Source organism: Hippopotamus amphibius, chromosome 2, assembly GCF_030028045.1.
Source record: "Hippopotamus amphibius kiboko isolate mHipAmp2 chromosome 2, mHipAmp2.hap2, whole genome shotgun sequence".
Taxonomy (NCBI): Eukaryota; Metazoa; Chordata; class Mammalia; order Artiodactyla; family Hippopotamidae; genus Hippopotamus; species Hippopotamus amphibius.
The window spans coordinates 69,604,912-69,629,939 of NC_080187.1; the positions used below are offsets into that span (position 1 = coordinate 69,604,912).

Consider the following 25,028-nt stretch of genomic DNA (forward strand, 5'->3'; position numbering starts at 1 on the left):
AAGATCTGTGAATCCGTATTGAACATGCCCAGGTCCCAAGAGCACAGAGGCACCAGCCAGTGCACTTCCCTGCCCTCCGTCCCCAGTGCCCACCCCCCCGCACCTCATTATAGAGCTCCAGCCCCCGCTCCCATGCTGCCAGCCCGAACTGGGAGGGGAGAGGAGGCTGATCCTCAAATCAAGTCCAGAGTTGATTTCTAACTCAGAAGGGACATTCTGTTTCTCAGTTGAGATTCTGTCTGCAACATCAAGTGACCCAAGGATTGTCTGTTACTCAACAATGAGCAGAAAAATCTTACTCAGATCAGAGCTCCCATCCAGACCAGCAACTCTCACCCTTGGTTACATACTGGGATCACTGGGGAATCTCAAAATTGAAAAATGCCAAAGGCCAAGCCTCATCCTGGAGCCACTGACTCAGAATTGCTAGAGACGGGCCACAGGAATGTGCCCTTAAAAATGAAATAAGATAAAACAACAATTAAAATTCACCAGCTGATTCTACCGTGCAATACAGAGTGGGAAGCTACTGTTCTAGGAGCCCGAGAAGATTACTCCTAGTGACTAAATTGTAAAGGGACAACAGAAAACCAAAATGAAATGAAATCAATTTCACGTCACCAGTTGTGCTCTCCCACGTGCTATGAAGATAACCACCACTGTTCTCCAGACGCATTTGAAGCTGAAAGCTGCATGTTGTGCTTTAAACATAACTCAAAACGTAACGTAACTGACCAGAGATGAGTTCAGTTCTAAGCATGGGATCTGAAATGATCAATCCAGTGCTTGGAGTTTGGGAACGTCCTCTCTTTCTCACTTGCTAGCCAGGCTGCCAGTGATGATCGGATGGAAAAAGCACTGGCCTGGTACCCGGGTCGTCCTAACATCTAAAGACCTGATAACACCTTTCCCTCCTCACAGCACCCTGGCTGGGGCTGCTGTCTGGTGTCTGAGTCTGCAAGGTCCCAGCACTCTGGAGAGACATGATATGTGGATCTTTACTGCCTGCCTCACATCCTCACACCCTATAGATGGCACCCTCTTGGCCTGGCTGATGCTGGCTCAGGGTCTCTCTGCCCCATCCTTCCTCCAAGTGGAAAGCAGAGTGTCCGCCACCACATCCCATGTTTCTACACCATGTGGTATGAGAGGCAATTGGGACTGTCACTAGGTTCAATCAGTCATCTTCATGCTCACCAATTTTCATTTTATTAGGGACTTTTTATTTATTTTTATTTCTGTTTTAATTTCTTTCAATGTGCTTCATTCTCTATCTCCAAATAGAGGGTGAATTCCTAAGCAAAGTGACCATTTCATGGAAATCTCAGTTCTGAGCTGAATGGGGAACATACATGCCTAAGGACAAAAGAGCTGCCATTGTAATTCTTCTGGCTTCATACAGTAATGCAACTGGCTTCACAGGGATTCCAGGCAGCCTGGTAGGTCCAGAAACTCACAGTGTGAAAAAAGCGGATCTCATCAAAACAACTAGGAAAAAAAGTAGCTGAAACTACTTATAAAGATTTGTGAAAGCTAAACTTCTTGAACAATTACTATCTGATGACAACAGAAACACTGAGGGACTATAAACCCAAATGTGACCTGTCGTCCTTAACTTGGAATGTACATTTAGATCAGCAGGAAAATTACATAAATATATATATATATATATATATGCTATTTGTTTATTTTTCTTTAGTTTTAAGGAGGGTTAAGAGGGAAAGAAAGCAATTCTAAGAAAAGCCATTATCTGTGGGCTATGCCTACACATCTCATAAATACCCACAAAGATTCTATCACACAAGCCAAGTGAGGTCAGTCTCTAATTGGTCACATTGGTTTATGGCCCACACAGGCCATTTATATCCACCATCACCCGGGGCCAAGTCTCTTTCATTTCCACTTGCATTTATTACTCCTTGATAGCTGGTTCTTGAGTAAATACTTAACGTGAAAAAAAATCAGTCTTTTCTACAAGCCATGTTTATATTAAAGATCTGGTAAAAAGGAATAAATGAACAAGAAAATGGGGGGAGAAAAAGGAGTGGAGAGACCATCTTTACAAAATATGGCTTCGTTTTTGTTTTAGATAAATAAATGATTATTTCCTTTTAAGGGAATACTTGAGAGACTCCAAGCTAGTCTTATGCCAGAAAACCATTCTTTCCTAACACTAGCTAAGTGAAAACTAACAAAAGCGATCGATAAAAATGAGGCCACATGGATAAGAGGAGTTAAGCTTTACTAAATATTGGTACCATACAGAAATGTTCAAAAGAAAATACATCAAAATCCTATCTAAAATAGAAGCTACTGCCTTTACACTGACAGAACAGTGCTCATATCAAAGCACACAGACCACTTCTAAAACTTTTAAACACCAGACCTTCACCCTGGAATCAAGTTCATCTCCAACTGGTTTCAAAAGTCAGTTGTTGGTGAAATTCACATGAAGTCTGAAGTTTAGTTAAGAGTAATGTACCAATGTCAGTTTCTTAGTTTTGACAAATGTAAGTAATGCAAGATGTTAGCAACAGGGAAACTAGGTGAGGGGTATCTGGGAACTCTTGACACCTCTTTGCAAATTTCCTGTATATTTAAAATTATTCACAAAATAAAAGTTTACTTAAAAACAGACAAAAAGCAGTTGTCCCAAAAGCAGGTCTCTGGATTCAACTATAAAGCTGTTATCCCTCCAAACATGCAGGAAAAGGAACACAGTAACCTAGCGATTTACTACAGCAAACGTAGCCAAGCAACTAAACTCTCAATTAAGAGGAAGATTTAATGAAACAGACAACAACTGCCAGGGTGTCTGGGTAAGGCATCCAAACATAGCTTGTTTTATGTGCTCCTGAAAGGCTGTTTGTAAATCAAACTTATATAATTCAAATCACATTTTGAGCACGCTAAGGAAGCCCGTGCATTTAAAAAGCTGTTGAATAAAAACCAGGATAACAGGAAGATGTATTGTGTAATGAGAATTATTGCATTCTCATTTGGTGCAGGTGGCTTTGCAGCCATCACCTTTGTCCATGGAGCTGCCCTGCAAGCCACACTAGTACATGCTACCCAAGCAGCCCCTGCCCCACGGGTCTCCAAGTTTCTATTTTCCCTGCCCCTCTGCAAGGCTGGCTTTGTGTGGCTTTGATGAACTCGGAGCTATTATGGTAGGGAATTCTAATCATGTACAGGTCCCAATATTCAAACACAGGGCTCAGCCTCCATAATGGTATCAGGTATTTGGGCAACACAACTAAGCAAGCAAGAGTGCTTCACTGAACAAGAGCATCTGGAGAAGGTAAATGCATGACATCGTCCCTGCTTTTACCGGGGCTCCCACTGAAATTCTCCCGCTGACCATGTACTGGACTCCTAATGCCAGCCTTCCTTTTCCCAACCTAAACCATTGGTCAGGTGGAAACTATCACCACTCTTGGAAAAACAATTCAGGATCCCATCAAAGGGTGCATCAACTCAATCAGGCCAGGTGAGCAAAACATTCCACGACACTGGTTTCTCATCCATGCATGAGAGAGAAGGATTCTGAATCTCAAATGGACAAGGGACTTGAAAACATATCTTAAATAGTTCATGAGACAACCAAATACAGTTCACCCACTCATAAATTTGCTTGGGTTTTGCCATTGTGAGTACAAAATCTCATATAACACTCGAGATAAACATAATGTATTTGTCAGAATACTGTTCAAAATCATTCATTCCGATCACCTGCGTGGGAGGAACATGAATCCCTGCCCCTGGACTTGGCTTTAGCCCTGTGACTTGCTTTGGCCAGTGGCATACGAGCTGAAGAAATTGTGTGCCAATCCTGATTGGAAGCCTTAAGAAGCCTTGCATATTATTTTTTGTTGTCCTCTTGCACTCTGTACTGATCCTAAGAAGCAGATCTCCTGTGTAGCCACTGTTTCTTGACCCTACACCCCAAAACAAAGACGCAGAAAACAAAACTCCCCTCCCTGGCTGATCTACAAACCCATGAGCAACACCAAATAATTGTGTTTTAAACCACTGGGTCTGGGAGTGGCTTACTGTACACATGATGTCAATAGTTGAGTGATACACCCTATCCTCTCCCCAGATGCAAAAACATCTAGTACTCACCATCATCGATTCCAGGCCAGCCCATGAAGTGAGCAGAAATCTGTTTCTCATCCTTCCCATACTCATTCTTGGCTACTAACTTGTAGTCCCCATTGTTCATGTGAGTGGGGTTATCCAGCTGGAGGCAGCCGTGGTACTCCGTGTGATTGGTAACATGGATTTTAGTACAGATGTATTTGGACTCATTCAAAATTGCCCCGTTATAGAACCACTGAAGCGCTGGTTTGGGGTTGCCTTTCACAGTGAATGGAATGCACCAGTGGTGGTCTGAGGTTGGAGATTCGAGAAATGTGATAGTTGGAGCAACTAAATTGAAAGAGAGAGAGTTAATAGCATCAGAAAGCTCAGAATTCTCCCCATCTCCAGATCTCTGTGTCATCGATACTCAACCATTGTTTGGTTTAAGGAAACACATGACCTGCAACTCCGGAATCCATCAATACTTTGTGTCATCATCAAGGTTGATTTAACTTTTACAGAGAGCTTCAGTGAGACTCCTTTCCCTGCTCTGCTTGAGACCCATGTATAGTAGTCATTTTCACATCTATTCAGTGTGAGAACCAGCTCCAAACAGATCCCAGAGATTTCTAACAGCGGAAAGGGTTCATCTGAAGTTGACTTTGGTTTATTGATAGTTTGGAGATTAACTACCAAAACACTGAGGACCACTATTTTCACAGGACTTCACTAAATAATACAAATAACAACAAAAATGACTGTGGAAATCTCACCTGAAGCCCTGATCTCACATAACTTTTCTAAAACAAATAAAACTGGTCAATGCAATGAATGTTGCTACCCATGTTGATTGATTATTATAAAATCTGACAAAGTGATATATTTTTCACTGATTGTCAATAGTAAACGCTCTTTAAAAGCATCACTTTTCATTATAGTACAGTCCATTTTTGCTAGAATTTCAGATATCAAAGTTTCGACCCTTTAAATGTCTGAGATCCTATCTTAACCTGAACAAATTAGAGATTATTTTAACATGAAGTATAAAGCACTTTATTCTTAGGGGAAACAAACATTATCAAGTAGTACCTTTAAACAGAGTACTCATCCTGAGTGAAGATATTTAAAATCCCTCATAATTGTTTATTTTAATGTGGTCTGACTTTCATAATTATAAAATCAAAGACTGGAAAAGACCTTTGAGACCTACTGGCATCATTTTTCGGATGAAGAAACCCAGGTGCAATGAGGCTAAGTGACCTGGTCAAGATTACAGAGTGAGACATGTCTGAAACAGGAATCCAGATCTCCTAATGCCTAAACCAGTAGCCCTTCCTCTCATGCACTGCTTCCTGGTTGTATATATTCATCACACAAAGGGGGGACATCACAGCCTGCTAGCAAATACACTCTGAGTGGGGTCACTGCAAAGCACCTCTCAGTTGTTAATATCCTCTGTCACTTACTCCTTCTACCTGTTATCTAAACTTTGATAGACAAGGCCAATCCTCCAGACCATGGAGACTACATAGACGTTAACCTAAACAGAGAAGAATCTGAATTGAAGTGCCCTTATTTGTATTACAAGCACAAAGCTCAAGATGGGGCAGGGACAGTACTTACCTTCCACCCACCAGCCCAGGTGCCCACACCTAGGCCCCACTTTCTCCTGCCACCATGCTCAAAAGAGCTTTCTGTGAGGTGTTGATTTAAGGACATAAAGCTGGAAGCTGGTTGCATATGTTTGAGAATGACATTGACTTCAAGCTTCCACGTGGGTCAAAATGATGAGAAATTATGAGTTCAGGACCTTCTGCGCATCAGGGTAGTACTGACAGTGACAAAGGTTGGTGATTTCAATCATTCACTCTAACAATCACATATGGAATGTGTGTTAGAGTGAATGTTAACCATTGTATCAACACCTTGTATCTACATGTGTGTAATACAAATTCATACTTACACACATGCATACTCGTGTTCTTCCCATTCAAATCCTAATCCAAACAGAGTAAAACCTCATTAATTTATACCATGGCAGCTCAGAATTTCCAATGATGTGAAGATTATGTATTTTTTACTGAACACATACACTGTTCACACTGAATGCCACAATCTGGAACGTTAAGATATACGTTGTATTGTTTATAATACTAGAAAATAATGCACATAAGCTTAAGAAATATTAATAGCCTATGTCTTCAGTAGAGAGAAAATTAATACCTTTATAAAAGTTTTTTGCAGGTTATAATAATTCTCAATCATTTAAGTAGGACTCCTCCAGAAGCTTGATGTCAAACTAATGAGGTTTGTTTTTTTGTTTGTTTTTTGGGTTTTTTTTTGTATCAACAGTATAATTAGGTGTTTGTGTACAGCCAGCCCAGTACTTTAGGTATCACAACTTTAAAGGTTCATATTGCTTTTATAGAGAAAAAAAATTTAGAAATTGGCTTATCAGAATTTAAACAACTTATTAACAAAAGGAGGATAACCAGCTCAAAATATGTTCTATCAAGAAAAGACAGGGGACGGCACAAGAGGACAAGCTTAAGATCGAAAAAGAAGCTTAAAGACAAAGCATAAACAAGAGAGATTAGCAGAAATAGAACAAATGAAAGGGGCTGATAATAGTTCTTAATTAAGGATATACAAAACACTGCATATACTTTTTCAATGCACTAAAAGTGCACCCAGAGTGCCCCAACCACAAATGTAGGTGTATCCACGATCATTTGCCATTAAAAACACATGCCAATCTGATTACGTACAATGTACAGTGAGGTTGACAGAATCTTGATCTTCTCCTACAAGATTTTCTGCCACACAAGAGATTTGCTTTCCACTGTCATCAGATGAAATGTTAGTTATCCTTAAGGAGCCCTGTGTGTAGCTTGTTTCATTCTACAAATAAATTAATAGACAAAAATAATCTTGATTAGGACAGAACCCAAAGTGACAAGATTTGGGGTTTCTTCCCCTAACCACAGAAAATCATCTATAACATTAGAAAAAAGTTTCCAGCCTAAATGGGTTCAGGCAAAAGAGTAAATCAGAAGTTATTTTACTTCTCTAGATTTCAATTATTTAATGTATGAAGCTGATTTAATCCTTGAATTCCTACCTACCTTCCTCCAAGGGAAAAGACCACTAGGAGAGTCACTCACTTTGCTCACAATGACACCAAAAGCTTACTAGGGACCTACAGACTTTCCAATCTTTGGGGTATAAATAACTAAAATGCAACCTGCATTAGTCTTTGTTAAGTATGAATAGATAGAAAGTAAATGCACAGCAAGAATTCATTGTAAATCTCTCTATGTGGCCCTATAAAATATTAAATGATCATCACCAGGTTAATACAATCTCACGTTCCGAGACACTCTCATCTCTGTGAACGCACAGTCACACACAAGCCTTACCATATGCTTGGAAACCAGATTACCGACATCCCAGTATAAATTCGGAACTGGATCTCCTGCAACACTACAAGTTAATGTGATAGACTTTCCCTCCTCCACAGTGAGGTTAGGTGCTGCCAAATTTGCTGATGGCAAACCTGTGCAGCAAGAAAAGTAAAGGGAGACATATACAAACAGTTAGATGCAGTATCAAAATAACAGAAACAAGTTGAAAACACTTTCTGCTTTAAAGTCAATAATTATTTACTTTCTGAGACTGATTTATGTTGATCTGAAAAAGTGCCAGGGTGATAAGCTTTACAGATTTGACGTGAATGGAAAGATAGGCGATGAGATCTGAAAACAAACTTTGCACATTTCTTAAAAATATCATTGCAGAATAACCTTTTATTAAAAAAAAAAACCACTAGTTTACAGAACTACGTCTTTTAGCTTATTCTGTTTTATGGTTATCGACCCAGTTGTTTGCACGTAAATAGTCATTGTATCTGTAGATCCTTTTATTTTTCCCTCAGTTTCCTCTTTTCCATGTTTGTCAAGGACAAAAGAGTGGGAGGCAGCTACAATTTTTGCATAAATCCATTTTTTGCATTAAATAACTCATAAATCTAACCCACTGCCAGTACTAGATTTTTTGAAAGAGACAAACTACGATTTTGAAATATAGGTTTAAAAATCAGACCTAGATTTTGAAAAAGTCCAACTGTGGATGTCAGTTTCAAAGCATTTTTCAAAGACATGAAGCTTGAACCATAACAGCATTAGAATGTTTCAAAACTATATAAATCATATTTAAATATTTCAGGTAAAATTGATCACCCTATTTATATGATGAAAAAAGTTGCAAGAATCATTATTCCAATGAAAAATTCTTTTTTGGAAAAACACTGATAAACATTTTCTAATATTTCAGGACGGTATCATCTTTATACTTTGATATTTTAAAAGCCAGCTTTTCTTTATTAATTCTATCATTTCATTAAACTATTACACCATTTGTATGTTTATACTGCTTTTAATCATAGTATTTTTAACATGAAGGTAGGTCTCAGAATACATCATGTCCTGCCAGTCAAGCAAGCCCCTCTCTTGGTATCAGAAATTCTGCTTAAGGCTACATTCACCCCAACAGCTGTGTCCCATAGAACTATGACACATCATTAACTCAGGAGGAACCCAGAGGTCAGAAAAGGCAATTCATCTTCAACAGCCATTAAATTGCAATTAACCCACCCACCCAGTGGTATCTGACCCACCATCTTCACCATACTATGCATAAATCCTTCTCTTACAACACAGTCTTTACTGACAAAGCCATTATTATTTATTACTGAAACTAGATTACAGCAAGATTTATACAGTCCATGTCTCATGGTACTCCCACCATTGGTAGAGGACTTCCCAACAAGATCTGGCTTTCAGTGGCTGGTATGACCTCTTCAGAACCCTTCCTTCCTGCCAGCGTCCAATAGAGAGCAATGTTCTATATTTCACAGGGTTTCAAACAGCCCCCTAATACTCTGAGTTATACAGGACAATGAATCATATATGAGTGATCAAGAGGCAGTGCAGTTAACTGGAATGAACACTGGGTTGGGAGTCAGGAGCCCTAGACCCTAAACCTGGCACGTACTGTATGACCTTGGGTGAGTCATTTCTCCTCTACCAATGTGTTTGCTTCTCTGTAAAATTACACTGTTCAATTAGAAGATCCAGCTCTAATTTTTTATGGCTCTAATATTTGGTGACAACTTCCATAACAATAAAGCTTTCCAATGTAAGAAGTGTGTCATGGCAAGATATAAAAAATGGGCTTATTTTCTTAAAACTCCTTGAAGCCAGTGTATGATTTAGGTGACTTTTTCAAATATGCATTTTTTTTTTCTTTTTTTCTAATTGGCTTCAAATATGCATTTTTTAATCAAAAGACATAGTCACATAATTTGAGAAGCCTGTAATTCTAAAAAACTTGTTATAAAAAACATTCAAACTACCTCTAAGATCAGGAACACAACAATGATGCCCACTCTCACAACTTTTATTCAATGTAGTATTGGAAGTTCTAGCCATAGCAATCAGACAAGGAAAATAAGTAAAAGCAGAAGTAAAACTGTCATGGTTTGAAGATGACATGATACTATATGTAGAAAATCCTAAAGCTACCACTGAAAAACTACCAGAGCTCATCAGTAAACTTGGTAAAGTTGCAGGATACAAAATTAATATTCAGAAATCTGTTGCATTTCTATACATTTACAATGAACTATCAGAAAATAAAGCTGAGAAAAAAATCCCATTTACAATTGCATCAAAAAGAATAAAATACCTAAAAATAAATCTAACTAAGGAGGTAAAAGACCTATACTTCGCCCAAAGAAAACCATAATCCCGAAAGAAACATGTACCATAATGTTTATTGCAGCACTATTTACAATAGCCAGGACATGGAAGCAACCTAAATGCCCATCAACAAACGAATGGATAAAGAAGATGTGGCATATATATACAATGGAATATTACTCAGCTATAAAAAGGGATGAGATGGAGCTATATGTAATGAGGTGGATAGACCTAGAGTCTGTCATACAGAGTGAAGTAAGTCAGAAAGAGAAAGACAAACATTGTATGCTAACTCACATATACGGAATCTAAAAATGGTACTGATGAACTCAGTGACAAGAACAAACATGCAGGTGCAGAGAATGGACTGGAGAACTCGAGGTTTGGGAGGGGGTGGGGGGTGAAGGGGAAGCTGAGACGAAGAGAGAGAGTAGCACAGACATATATATATACCAACTGTAAAATAGATAGCCAGTGGGAAGTTGTTGTATAACAAAGGGAGTTCAACTCGAGGATGGAAGATGCCTTAGAGGACTGGCATGGGGAGGGTGGGGAGGACTCGAGGGAGGGTGGGGGGGGAGTCAAGGGAGGGAGGGAATACAGGGATATGTGTATAAAAACAAATGATTGAACTTGGTGTACCCCCCAAAAAATAATAAATAAATAAATAAAATTTAAAAAAAAAATTAGTAGAATCTATAGGCTATCTCTTCCTGAGGTCCCTAAGTAGTCAAGCCAATCTGAGTGGAAAAGACTAAAGGAACTAAATACAGTTGTACCACTACCTCTTGTAGATTATTTACAGTTTTAGCAGAAAAGTACTTATAATTGCTCTATACAAAGAAAATCAGTAATGTTTGGTTTCTTAAGAAACCAAAAATTGTTGTCAAGTATAATAAAATGAATAGAAAAATTAAAAAAAAAAAAGACCTATACTTGGAAAACCATGACACTGATGAAAGAAATTGAAGACAACACAAACAGATGGAAAGATATATGGTGTTCACGAATTTGAAGAATTAATATTGTCAAAATGAACATACTACCCAAGGTAATCTACAGACTCAGTGTAATCGCTATCAAAATACAAATGGTGTTTTCGCAGAACTAGAACAAGTAATGCTAAAATTTGTATGGAAATGCAAATAACCAAAACAATCTTTAGAAAGAAGAACAAAGTTGGAGATATCATGTCCCCTGATATGAAACTATATTACAAAGTTACAGTAACCAAAAGAGTATGGTACTGGCACAAAAACAGACACATAGATCAATGGAACTGAATAGAGAGCCCAGAAATGAATCCACACTTATATGAGCTGTTAATCTACTAGAAAAGAGGCAAGAATATATAATGTAATAAAGACAGCTGCTTCAAAAAATGGTATTCATAAAACTGGACAGCTACATGCAAAAGAATCAAAGCTGGACTACTTTCTCACTCCATGAACAAAAGTTCAAAATGGATTAAATACTTAAATGTAAGACCTGAAACCATAAGACTTCTAGAAGAAAACATAGGCAGTGTACTCTTTGACACTGGTCTTAGTAATGTTTTTTGGATATGTCTCCTCAGAAAAGCGGGGTGGGGGGTGTGGAAGCAAAACTAAATAAATGTAACTACAACCAACTAAAAAGCTTTTGCACAGTGAAGGAAATTATCAACAAATGAAAAGGCTGCCTACTGAACAGGAGAAATATTTGCAAACTATATATCTGATAAGAGGTTAGTATCCAAAATACACAAAGAACTCATACAACTCAACATAAAAAAAAAAGAATCAATTAAAAATGGGCAGAGGATCTAAATAGGCCTTTTTCCAAAGAAGACAAACAGATGGCCAAAAGGCACATGGAAAAGTGGCTCAACATCACTAATCATCAGGGGGCAAATCAAAACCACAATGAGATATCACCTCACACCTTTCAGAATGGCTATTATCAAAAACACAACAAATGACAGGTGTTGGCGAGGATGTAGAGAAAAGGGAACCCTCATGCCCTGTTGGTAGGAATGTAAACTGGTGCATTCATTATGGAAAACAGTATGGCGATTCCTCAAAAAATTCAAAATAGAACTACCATATGATCCAGCAATTCCACTCCTGGGTATATATCCAAAGCAAACAAAAACACTAATGAGAAAAAATATCTGCACTCCCATGTTCATTTCAGCCTTGTTTACAATAGCCAAGATATGGAAGCAACCTAAGTGCCCATCAGTGGATGAATGGATAAAGAAGATGTGGTATATACATACATTCAATGGACTATTAGCCATAAAAAAGAATAAAATCTTGCCATTTGCAACAACATGGATGGACTTAGAAAGTATTATGCTAAATGAAATAAGTCAGATAGAGAAAGATAAATACTATATAATTTCACTTTAGGTAGAATATAGGTAGAGTCTGAAAACCAAAACAAATTACAAACATAATAAAACAGACAACATTTTCAGGTACAGAGAACAATCAGGTAGTTGCCAGAGGGGAGTGGAGTGGGGGGAGGAAAGAAAGAGTGGGGGGAAGAAAGAAAGAGTTGAGGGAGATTAAGAGATACAAACTTCCAGTTGTAAAATACACACAGGTATGAAATGTAGGAAATGTATAGCGTGGAGAATATAGTCAATAACAATGGAATATCTTTGTACGATGACATATCATAACTAGGATTCGTATGGTGATCATTTTGAAATGTATAGAATATTGAATCACTATGTTATGTATCTGAAACTAATGGAGTGTTGTAGGTCATTTATACTTCAAAAACAAACAAACAAGCAAACTCATAGAAAAAGAGATCAGATTTGTGGCTATCAGAGGTTGGGGAGGGTGGAAGGAGAGGAAATTAGATGAAGGTAGCCAAAGGGTACAGACTTCCAGTTATAACTGAATACTAAAGGTACAACATATAACACAAGGAAAAAAAATTTTTTCCATTTCTTTAATCTTGTATCTATGTGAGGTGATGAATGTTCACTAAACCTACTGTGATAATTTCATGACATATGTAAGTCAGATCATTATGCTATACACCTTAAACTTCTGCAGTGCTGTGTGTCAACTATATCTCAATAAAACTGAAAAAAAATAAATAAATAAAAACAACTACAAACCCAAGGGAAAAAAAGAAAGAAAAATATTCAAACTACTATGTGAAAAATAGTACCCATGTGGCACTATTTCTTATTCCTCAGAAGCATTCATTTCATCTCTTCTGACTTCTTCTTTGGGTATTGATCTCTATATCACTAAATACAATGCTTATATTGCTACTTCTTGGCTTTTCTGTTTTAACTTTATCTACTGACCTCTCACCATGGAAGATGAGAACTAGGCTGATGTTCACATAGAAAGCCAGCTCTCCCCGCATATCCATACCACACTGCCACTACTGTCTTCATATCTTACCATATGCTATGAAGATTTATTGTCTAAACATACAGTAAATATAATGTTTACTATAAATATATAAACATTACTGACAGCTGAACCATTGTGTGTAATAATTATCATATTTTATCAAATTTAAGACAGCATTAATTATATTTAAGATACATTAATTGTCTTAATTTGACACATTAACACTGTGATATGTACCACTACAAAAGGGAAAAAAAAATGATGCCAATTCAACTATGATGTAATGCTTTCTTGCCACTTAGATGTCCTATTATTTGAAGCCTGGACATTCTGGGTGGCCTTTTTCAATCCTTTCTCTCCTATTTTCCATCTTTTTGTCTAGTTGCTCTGTTTATGGAGAGATTTCCTCAGATTTACTTTTCAAACCTTCTGAGGTTTTCATTTCTGTCATACTTTTAGTTTTTCCAAGGCTTTTTGTTGTTGTTCCTGAAGAGTCTTCTGTTTTTTTTAACACCATGTGTTTGTTTCATGGATGCAATATCTCTTCTGATCTCTAATATCTATGAAATATTAATTATAATTTCTTGTGAATTTTTCTTCTGTCTATATCAAATTTGTTTCTTGCAATTTTTTTTCTCTATATTTTGTGTTTGTGTTTCATATGATAATCTTTTCTCAAACAGTTGGTGTTCCTTGGCTGTTCTTTAATCTTTAAGAATGGGGTACTAGAATCATTGCACATTTATTAACTGTCAGCATCATTACAGGGCAATATTACTGGCCTCTGTAATGGGTACCACCTGGTGTCAGTATCATTAAATACTTTTGGGGATGGGACTGATCAAATTATGCATGTAATTCTCTCCCATTGTACTGTTTGGAAGAGGAATAAGGCTGGAAACACGGGTTTTCCTGGCTATCAGTAAACAGAACATTCCCATGAAATCTTTTGTAAGATGAAATGACATAAAGCAAAGAAGCAACTACCTCAGGACACTTCTTTCTAACAGATGCACAGAATAAATCAAGATAAAGCACAGATTCTCACAGACACAGTCCAAGCTATGGTGGCCTGATGCTTAGATGCTGAGTGTAATTCCCGGGAAGGAGCTCGGTGGTGCCCCTCTCACCCCTCTCACTGCCTCTATAACAGCTATACGTAAAACAAACGCTGAGCACTATTTTTGCTTTCCACCTTTTTTTGTAAAAGCAAAAATCCTCTTCAGATTTCTTTCAGAAAAGCGAAGTGGTATAAAGAAAACTTCCCAAAATTGGAGGATCCTTGTGTCAATACTCAGCAGTATGTAAATCCAACATTCTCTCCATGATTCTCACAGCCTCAACTCCACCTGAAATTCCTCTGGACCTTTGTTGTATCCTCTTTAGAGAACAAACTCCAGTTTTGACACCTGAGATGCATGGAACAAAAATCTTTCAGCCACTCTCTTGTGTTCGGTGTTACCTGTGCTCTTCCTTTCTGAGCCTTGCAGTGGTTCTGCAATATACACCAAGCTCTCCTCTTGGCTTTCCCCATTGCTAACTTGGTAACCAGCATTCTCAGCCTTTAAGTCAGTCACTACTCATCCATTTACTTTCCAGTTGCAACTGCAAAAACACAAAGCTTTGTTGACCCCTCTCCCATTTTCTTGTATACAGAGATTTATCTGCTGAATTTGGAGAAACCAAGGAGCCAGGGTTTGCCATGGTGCCTGAGGTTTGAGCTCCTCTACCAGCAGACTCCACCAGTGGAGCTTGGTGACACCCTTCTTGGCACCTCAAATATAAACCGATGGTGTAAACATCTACCTTTTATAAATGTATCTAATAGCGTGGAAATTCTGAGCAGAAGAGAGGTTAAAACAAAGAGATTCACAGCAGAGAATACTATGCCATGAGCTTAATTTCCCTGTAAAACCTAACATAGTTTTTTTTTTCCTTCAAGCCTATGTTTACATGATTAACAATTCTAAAAATGTTTGTTTAATTATTGTACTAGCAATAACACTTATTGGACATTCATTGGACCAGAAACTCTTGTCTAGCACTTTATATTTTTGTTTAATTTAATCCTTACAACCAAGCTTGGAGTTAAGTACTTATCCTCATTTAATTAATAAAGAATGTGAGTTTTTTGGAAAAGTCAAATACATCTTCCAAAGTTGCCCCAGTACCTGGGAATTGAACTCAAAGATCAAGGTGTTCACCAGTACAATACACTACCTTCCCAGACCCCAATATCTGTTTTAGCACAGACTATAAATACAAATACATATCCATAACATAGGAATTCAGCTCATTTAAAAAATAATTATGTGTCTATTTGTGAGGGAAGAGTGAGTCTCCTTTATTTATAGAGAAATTGTATCACCCTGTCATAGCAGTTTCCAAAGGAATCTGTGCAAAATTGGCCAAGTCTAGATCCTTTAAATGTAAAGTCTTCCACAAATGAGTAAGCATCTGACTCACGTTAATTCTACAGCATTAATATGCTGGCCAAAGATTCAATAATGGAAAAAACAATCTGTACTTGAAATATCACTTGAGGTTTAATTAGCACAATAAAAATGAATTGGGAAGCATGAATAGCCAAGGCAGGATAAACCACTTGCCAGGCACTACTTCCTGGCTTAATAAGATTTGAAATCAGCACAAGTACAGAGTGAAGCTCAGCAATGTCTCCAAGAGCTTCTAGCACTACGGTAATGGGATCCTGATTTAAGTTTCAGGACTGTCTTCCTTTACACTCTGAGAAACCTCACTGGAGATAAGAGATGAACAGCTGCCTGGGCAGACAGACACCTCTGAGGCATAGAAGAGCCCAGTAAAGGAGGCAGCTGACCAATGTGTTGGCTAAGGCCCTAAACAGACTCAGATGTGGGTTAAAGCCAACCCCCGCTCATTAGCCGTTTACTTGCGATACTCGGTAAACCTTCCTTTCTTCATCTGGAAATAGGATACTAAGGACATCTACTTTCGAGAGCCTTTAGCATGGCTAATAAGGTAATATGGAAAATATTTCAGATGAGGTCTAGTGCATGTTATGTGCTTAATAAATATTAGCTATTAATGTTATTTAATGTTACTAATGTTATTACCAACATCAATATGACTATTTAGCTTTAAATATATTTTACATCTGAATTTAAACATGTGTATATCTGATATTCTGTCAAATTACTTCAAATAAAAATAACAAAGCCATAACATGATATCACGAAGAAACGGTATGTACTCAAACAACCCTGGGGACTTACAAGATCAATGGAAATTACACGGTTCTTTTAGAGCAAGAATTCTTAGAGCTTTTAACATAGTAATGTGCACACTGAACAACCAGAGTTACAGAATTTTCTAGTTTTTATCCTTAATCTTGGACTTTTTTTCCTACACAGAGCATCTCAAGGAATTACAGTTGCACAGAAGATAGAGTGGGGAAAGTTTGGTGGACTAGAGGATTGCACGGGCTCCTGTCAGATGTAAGAATAATAGTTGTACAAGCAAAAACCCAATGAATAGTCCAACACCCATTTCTAAACCCTTGCTACTCCAAGTGTGGTCTACGGAACAAGGGGTTTGTTAGAATGTAGACTCTCAGGCCCCAATGCAGAGCTGCTGGAAAAGAAGCAATATTTTTAACAAGATCTGCTGGTGTTTCATCTGCACATTAAGTTTGGGGAGCCCTGGCCTAAAAGAAAGTCAGCCTTCTCACTGAATGGTTGATGATTTTCTGCCGAGGGCTGCTGGCTGGTAGGTCCTTTCCAACCATGTCCAGGTCAACTGCCATTGCCCTTGCTCCATCCACTGGTGCACACTTCTTGAAAACTGACCACATTGACTAGGCCCTTTGATCACAAATGCAAGGTATACACATTCTCACTTCCTAGTAATTGATGAAAACTAACCTCTAAACTTTTTGGAATATTAACTCGGCTTTGCAATAAATGAGATGGGTCAAATTTGGGTTTTATTTTCCAATATGCACCTGTAGGTCTGGACTGTGTTCTTTTTCACCTCATTGTAGTGAGCCTGAGCTCTGTTCATTTCTTATTGGATCATCACTCCCTGGGTATAAAAATATTCAAGTAAATCATGATTTTTGTCTGCTCTCTGTTTTCTCTCCACTCACTTTGTATCTTCTTGGCATATCTTCCCATTTTTGTGTCCTCTAACATATATATTTCACTACCAGGAATGAAGCCAGAATGAGCCTGACCTATTTAGAAGTGGCTGCTTTACACCTGGTTGCACAAATGACAGAAAATTAGCAAAGTGACTTTCCAAGCTCAAATGGGAAACTGTGCTTCTAGGCTTGTGTGAGCTGTGTCATGACAGTGTCAGCAACCACAGAACTTCTAAACACAAAAATCTGAATAGCAGCTGACAGGTTAGAAAAAAAAAGGCTTTGCCTTTCTAAAAAGATAAAGAAAAGCAATGGTCCACTGTGTGGCTTGCCGTGTTTTAGTGGAGAAAAGCTGATCTCTAATGAAAGGAAGCAAAGCAGTAAACTAGACTTTGTTCATCTTTTTCAGAAAAAAAAAATCACTTCAGCTAAGATGCTAGGAAAATAATGTTTTTTACCAATCTAATTCATACATGGAATATTAATACAGCATTTCATTTTAATCTTCTGTGAATGCTGACAAAATAGAATTACTATCAGTATATTTTCCTGGTTTAAAACAAACAAAAGAAGGAGTACACACAAATATGCTAAACAGACATGCATACTACAAATTATAGTGGAAACCAAAAGTAAATCTTAAAAATAAATCATTAAAATCAGTTTGGACTTCCTAGGTGGTGCAGTGGTTAAGAACCCGCCTGCCAATGCAGGGGACATGGGTTTGAGCCCTGCTCTGGGAAGATTCCACATGCCCGGAGCAACTAAGCCCATGCACTACAACTATTGAGCCTGTGCTTTGGCGCCCATGAGCCACAACTATCGAGCCTGTGTGCCGCAACTATTGAAGCCCACGGGCCTGGAGCCTGTGCTCTGCAACAAGAGGAGCCACTACAGTGAGGAGTCTGCACACCACAATGAAGAGCAGCCCCCGCTTGCAGCAACTAGAGAAAGCCTGTGTGCAGCAACGAAGACCCAACGCAGCCAATATATAAATTAAATAAATAAATAAATTTATAAAAAAAAATCAGTTTACCTCAAGGTAACAGGCCTCTCCTCCTGGGCACTTGTGAACTGACCTTTCCCAACAAAAATATTTAATATTTTGTTCATGTGTCATAAGGACATAAGGACAAACATTAAAAGTTTGAAGGTTGGAAAAGTGTAAAATTGAAATTGTCATTATAAAGAAAGAAACCAACGGCAAGGTTGATTTCAATCCATGGGACCATTAAGGTGTTTTACATAGTAACTACACAGTCATTCAACTCTCAAATGAATTTCCATCTTATACTCATTGTGGGGCTAGCAAGTTCTATGGTAACTAGTTACCAGTAAAATGGGTTGAGAGATTATTTTGATTTGACCCAAAAGAATACTGCCTTTTAAATATATTTGTTGCCTGCTTAGAACAGAGCATTTCATCCACTATTAACACTTCCTGAAGAAACTCTATTCCAGAGATTTAAATCATAATTATAGTACAAAAAAATTAAAGTATAATTAAATTAAAGTATACACTGTTCTTTAATAATTCCATTCAGCCAGGGGAAAAGATTGAAAGATTTGTACTGCAAAACTAACTACTGAAGATCAACCAAATGTGTAGGAATTGAGTACAAGAATTTAGAATATACAATGTTATATAAATAATGTCACTGAAAAACACTAAAAGGAGGAGCAGGAATGCTTTTATATGGAGTGATAAATCAGCATAGTCTGGAAACATAACCATTCTTCACTAGCACTTGTGTGATTCAGTTTCTGTCTTCAGAACCAGTGCTCAAAGCACCCCTTTTTGATTAATGTGAACATTTTACATGAATATGTTTTGTTGTTTTCTAATTAATAACGTTTTTCTAAGGTTAAAAAGGACTTGGTGGAGAAACAGACCAAAACATGTTTCATGGCATGAATAAATTTACAGTAATTCACAGCAGGAGGGGCTGTTAGAAAAATATTGTGAGACATTTTGACTGTGCTGTTAATGGGATGGGGAACAGCACAGTTAAACTTCCCAGCCCTGCCTACCATGCTCACTCAATTGCTAAGGGCAGAGGAAAAAGAAGAAAGGAGATTCTTTCAAAATGCAATGATGACAGACATTTCAAAGAGAACTACAAAGTGCTAAAATACAGAAAATTTGGCTAGAATAAAATAAATGTTTAAGTTATCTTTACTTAACGGAAATAATGGACCTTATATCAAAAATCTGGTCCAATCTGATCAGTAATATAATGTGGTTCGTGTATTTATTAATTGATCAATTCAGCAGACATTCAGTGACTGTTATGTTCAAGGGATACATCAGGTACCATGAAGGGTGTGTTTTTGCTTATAAAATATAGAAAATTTGTTCATCACATAATGCTTACATGATAAAATACTAAAAGGGGGAGTTTTTTTGTTTGTTTGTTTTTGTTTTTTTTTTTAAAGGGGAAGTTTTTAAAGAAAGCCCACCTTATAAAGGAATGAAATCTCAATAGCTCTTTTTTGTTGAAATTAAATTACCAGTTGCAAACCAAATGCAATGGCCATAGTTACTGGCAAATTGTTGGGTTTACAATGATGAAATACACAAGACCATACTCTTACGAGTTACTTTACAGCTAACAAGTTTCACCTAAAAAAAAAAAAAAAAGGTGGAAATAAGATGAACTCCATGAATCTGTGACTTAAATACAATAGATATGTTTTAAAAGTTTCCTGAGGATGAGACCTAAAGGAAAAAGAAAACTGACCATTAATCCATGTTTAAACAAGACATCTAACTTGAAGTCTTGGGGATATTATCCAATTTCTCCAACATGGAATTTCAGAGACAGAATTTAAATTCAACAATCCAGCATAATTTACTACTCAATCTGTCTAACTCCTCTTAAAGAACCAAAGTTGGGAAAACATCACGAAGAAAATTAATGTATAACTAAGCCCCAAACTGAAGTCTCCCTCTCTCATCTCAAATCTCTAGAAATGAGGTTAATTTTTTAAAAATTCCAGAACCACTCTGGAAAACCAGAAGACATAACTGTTGGTGGGTAGCAACTATGAGAAACTCCTGAACAAGAGAAAGTAGGGAAATGAAATTGAAGAAAAACAGCACAGTTCCAAGCAGACACATGAGTGTGTGCTGCACAAAACAGGGAGGCTGCTGGGCTGACCTGAGACTAGGGGTGGACCTCAGGGCAGGGTGGGGCCTCCCCTCCACCAAGCCACAGGGTCACTGGGTAAGAAAACAAGCAGAAGCGACAAGAGGAATAAACTTTCCACATCCCACCCTGGCCCTCCCACCTCAGGCACAGCATCCAACAACTGCTACAGCTGCCCCCAAGTAGAAGCAATGAGTGAAGGAAGTTTACAAGAGAAAAATCAGTCGTGCTAGGTGCCTTGATACCCTACAGATATGGTGAACCCCAGTATGGAAAAGGATGCCTAAGTCCCTGAAAAACAACCACTAGAGATTTCAGAAATTAAAAAATCGATTGGCAGAAGGGAAAATTCGGTAGCTGGAGAAATAGCTGAAGGGAAAAGTAGTGGATAAACAATTCACTCACTATGCAGTACGAAAGGATAAGCAGATGGAAAGTATTACAGAAAGGATGAGACGTATGGAGAGATGAATAAAAGGTGTAAATAACCATCTAAATAAATTAGAAAATTCTTCCAGAACTGCAGATGTGAACACTCATATTGAAAAGGTACATTTCATGTCAAACAAAATAAAATCTTAAACACCCACATACGCCTAGTTACACTGTAGTAAAATTTAAGAATAACATGGATAAGGAGAAAATCCTAAAAGCTTCTAGAGGGAAAAAAAAAAAAAAAAAGCATAGGTTACCTATCAATAAATAAGCATCAGACTGGCCTCAGGCTTTCATCAGCAACATGAACACAAGGAGAACGTGGTGTAATATCTGCAAAATTCTAAGAGGAAGTTATTTTGAATCTAGAATTTTATACTCAGCCAATTCCAATGAGAAGAAACAAATACAGGCTAATTTTCCACTGGGCAAGGACGTGAATTTTCTTTTTTTAATTTCTCTGAAAGAAATATTAGAAAATGTATACTCCAGCAAAATGAAAAACCACTCCAAGAGAAAGTAGTGGTGTCCAAAAATCAACGATATACAAAGAAATAGTAAATCCTCAAAAACATCAAGTAACTGTCTAAAAATAAAATCCCAGAGGACAATAATCAGAGAAGGGAGGGGAAAGTAAAGGGAAGTAAAAGTATCTTTTCTCATCTTGGGGGGTTCTTTCTACAAACTTACAGAAAATATGTTTAAATACATGTGGTAAATATTTTGGCATTTTATATTTACAAACACAGAAATGTAATTTATAATTTTCAAACAATTAAGAAAAAAGAAAACAACACTATCAGTGGAAGAAAAGGAAGAAAAACGAATAACCTTATAGAAAAATAGGCAAAAATATAAAAAGGCAATTCAGTGAAGAATAATCACAATGTCTAATAAAGATAGAAGACACTCAATAGCAATCAGGAAAATGCAAACTAAAAAGCAATGACATACCATGTTTTAGAGATACAAAAAATAAGAAGTTTGCTAATATCAAGGTTACTTTGCTGGGGTGGCTATAAATTGGTACAACCACTTTTTAATGTGCAAACCATAGTAACCAAAAATGCTGCTCCCCTCTATGTACTCTAGAAAAAACTTTGCATCTGTACATGTGTACAAAGGTCATGTATAAGGATTCTTCTTGAAACATTTTTGTAGTAAAATGGGAAATACCCATCAATATGGAAGATTTAACATAGAATTTATCTTTAATCAAGATATATTCTACCATGAATAACACTCAATGATTAAAAAGATATGATAGATCTATGGCTTCTGATCTGATATGGTCACAAACAAGTAAAGACAAGCTTTATGTGTAAATGTAGGAAATTATTTTTGCAACAAAATGTATCTACAGTATTTGTACAATTATAAATAAGTGAAAAACACTTGGAAAGAAAATAAAAATTAGAGAAAGAACTAGTTTAAGAACACAAAAAATAACTATCAGTTCACCTTTTCTAATGCTGCTTTCTGAAAAGCATCAACACTGAAATTAATTGTGAATGTTACCATAAATGTAATCATTCAGTCCTAATCAATCAATCAAACACATACCCTGTGACAGTGGATTCAAAGCCTCACTCTCATACACATAATTCGTTGACTAACTTGTAGGAAATAGATTTAAAAACACTGAAAACTGGTCAGGAAAAATTAGAACTGGTTCACTCCTACCCCTCCCCCACCCCAATCACAATGGTCTATCAACAACACATTAGGTGGGTGTATTACAGGAATGCTGTCAAGACAATATGGCCAAAAATTAAAATTAAAAAAACAGAATTGGTTTCAGGCAAGGGCAAAACAGACAACTATTAAGAGGCCTTTTGTGAAATCAGAGCAGGAGTCAGATGCTTTCTCGTTTTCCCTCTCAGTGGTTGATGAAACAATGTGGCCACACAGCCATGGGGATGTGGGAGCTGGCCAAGCAGCCAGGTGACTCAACATTGAATTTCTTGCCCCTCTAGGCAATTTCTCTCAGCGGTACAAATTTATACCAGAACAGCGAACAGTTATTCTCTTATCAATCAGGAAATGATAGATATTAAAAGTTTTTTAAATATTGGCTAATAAAGCCGAGGGAAGTTGACAAGGGAACAAAGCTTAATTCCTCCATGATGAAACCAAAGGGCTCTCATTACAACAAAAATCTGTGGGAAGAGTAACTGCTGTCTTCTAAGACCCTTCAGGGGAAGAAACAAACACTTATCATTCCTTTATTACATTCTCATTAAAAATGAGGAACAGCTATATTTTCCTTAAATAAAAACTGACTCCAAACAATAGGCTCCTCTAAAAACAAAGACCCCGGAGTGTATGGTTAACTTACATACTCCTCTTGGACAAGAACCAGGTGTTCTGTGGCTTTCTGCTGTGTCACCAGCCTCCAAGCCAGAAGATCACATTTAATTGTGAACTGATTAACTGGTTGATTGATTAAAATTTCAGCAGAGGAATAATATGCACACGTGGGTACTGCATAGGTATATCCCAAGAGTCCTTAGCAGTAAAATCCTAACCAGAACACTTGGATTTTCCTTTCTTGTAAACACACTGGCATTCACAGAGCTGTAATTTTATCATATGGTGCCCTTTTAAATTCTGGAAGTACAAATACTGAGGAGAGGAGTGGGGGACAAGACTAGGGGAGGAGACTGTAAACCCAGACATGGAGGAAAGCACGTCTAAGGGCAGATTTGTGATGCCCCATTAAGAGACACTGACATCTGGCAGCAAGACAAGTTCAAGGGAATGTTCTGGATTGAACTGCATGTTCTTGTGCTGCCAGGACACTTTATCGCCCAGAGATCCTTCCTTTGCATGGCCTGGGTGCCAACCAAGTATATATGTGGCCAGTGCACTACCACACTCTTGGCAGACACCTTTTTGATGGATAGATGGATGGATGAACAAATAAACGAACAAAGAAACAAATGAATAAACAGTGTATTTTTTTCTCTGTGTGCTTTAAAGTCATCCATTCAGCATTCATATTCTACTTGCAAAGAATACTCAGCAAAATTGCTCCCAGTTAATTCTCCACACTGCACACAAAAGTGGCCCAACTCAGTGGAGACACCGACAGCATATATATAAAACCTGGGTAGTGGTAACCTTCTCAGACTCTCTACCACACCAAGGCAATCACAGTAATCAACAGCAAGTAGAACTCATTGATTTAAAAGTAAATTACCACAATGGGGTATCTGCAGGTTTGCCAGAGAAATATTCTTGCTGTTTTCATCGAGGCAGTACAAATCCTGAGTTTCTGGACTGGGTTTAGTCTCCTGAAGTGTCTTGATCCACATAATGTCACAGGAGCATGTAAATGGGTTGCCCACCAGGATCCTACATGGAACAAGAATGAAATCCAATCAGCCTTCTCTTTTTCAGTTTTAGCTACAGAAGTGTTTATGAAGCTTTTTTTTTTTTTAGTAAGAAGTGGATTTATTTAGAGAGAAACACACTCCACAGACAGAGTGTGGGCCATCTCAGATGGTGAGAAAGGCCTTTATGAAGCTTTAATAACATCATGAATTCCCTCTAGCCAGCAGTCTTTGGAAGTCACACCCATCTTTATAGCACAACAGTACTTATTATTCATTCATTTACTTTATTTACATTTATTACATTTATTACATTTACTTTATTTACATTTATTACTTACTAATCTTCTGCTATGTGCAAACACCTCTGTAGAGGCTAAAGGATGCAAAGTGATGTAAGACCTTTCAGACTCATAGGGAAACAAGGTAGGAACAGAAATGACTATAATATAGGCTAGAAGAAGATGTCTCATAAGATGGGGGAAAACAAGATGCCATAACAAATTTATCACAGATATTATACAGTTAAGAAGATCTTAAGTGAAGAAGCCAACGTTAAGTTTTCAGAAACACTAACATACTTATTTCAAACCTAACCCTAACCCTAGCTAGAGATTCAAGTGTTATCACCTAATAAGTTGGAATTTCAGTGGAGGGCAGAGCAATTGCACCTGAATTGAAATGAGACTGTAAATACAATGCTAAGACTAAAGTGTGAGAACCAGGAGGGTGCACTCCCAGCTTTCCGAATGACATAATCACCATTCAGTTTGACCGATGCA

The 25,028-nt window shown here is 37.5% G+C and overlaps 1 protein-coding gene across 4 annotated transcripts in view; it reads right to left on the reverse strand.

Moving 5' to 3' along the window:
- Nucleotides 1–25,028, reverse strand: part of NTRK2 (neurotrophic receptor tyrosine kinase 2) — a 345,813-nt gene that overhangs the window by 281,894 nt on the left and 38,891 nt on the right. For all 4 annotated transcript variants that reach the window (XM_057722523.1, XM_057722521.1, XM_057722520.1 and 1 more), the window contains 4 exons: nucleotides 24,114–24,268; nucleotides 7,503–7,639; nucleotides 6,852–6,984; nucleotides 4,126–4,431 (listed from right to left, as the gene is read on the reverse strand). In XM_057722523.1, the coding sequence (XP_057578506.1) occupies nucleotides 4,126–4,431; nucleotides 6,852–6,984; nucleotides 7,503–7,639; nucleotides 24,114–24,268 (731 nt within the window). The remainder of the gene's footprint in view (nucleotides 1–4,125; nucleotides 4,432–6,851; nucleotides 6,985–7,502; nucleotides 7,640–24,113; nucleotides 24,269–25,028) is intronic.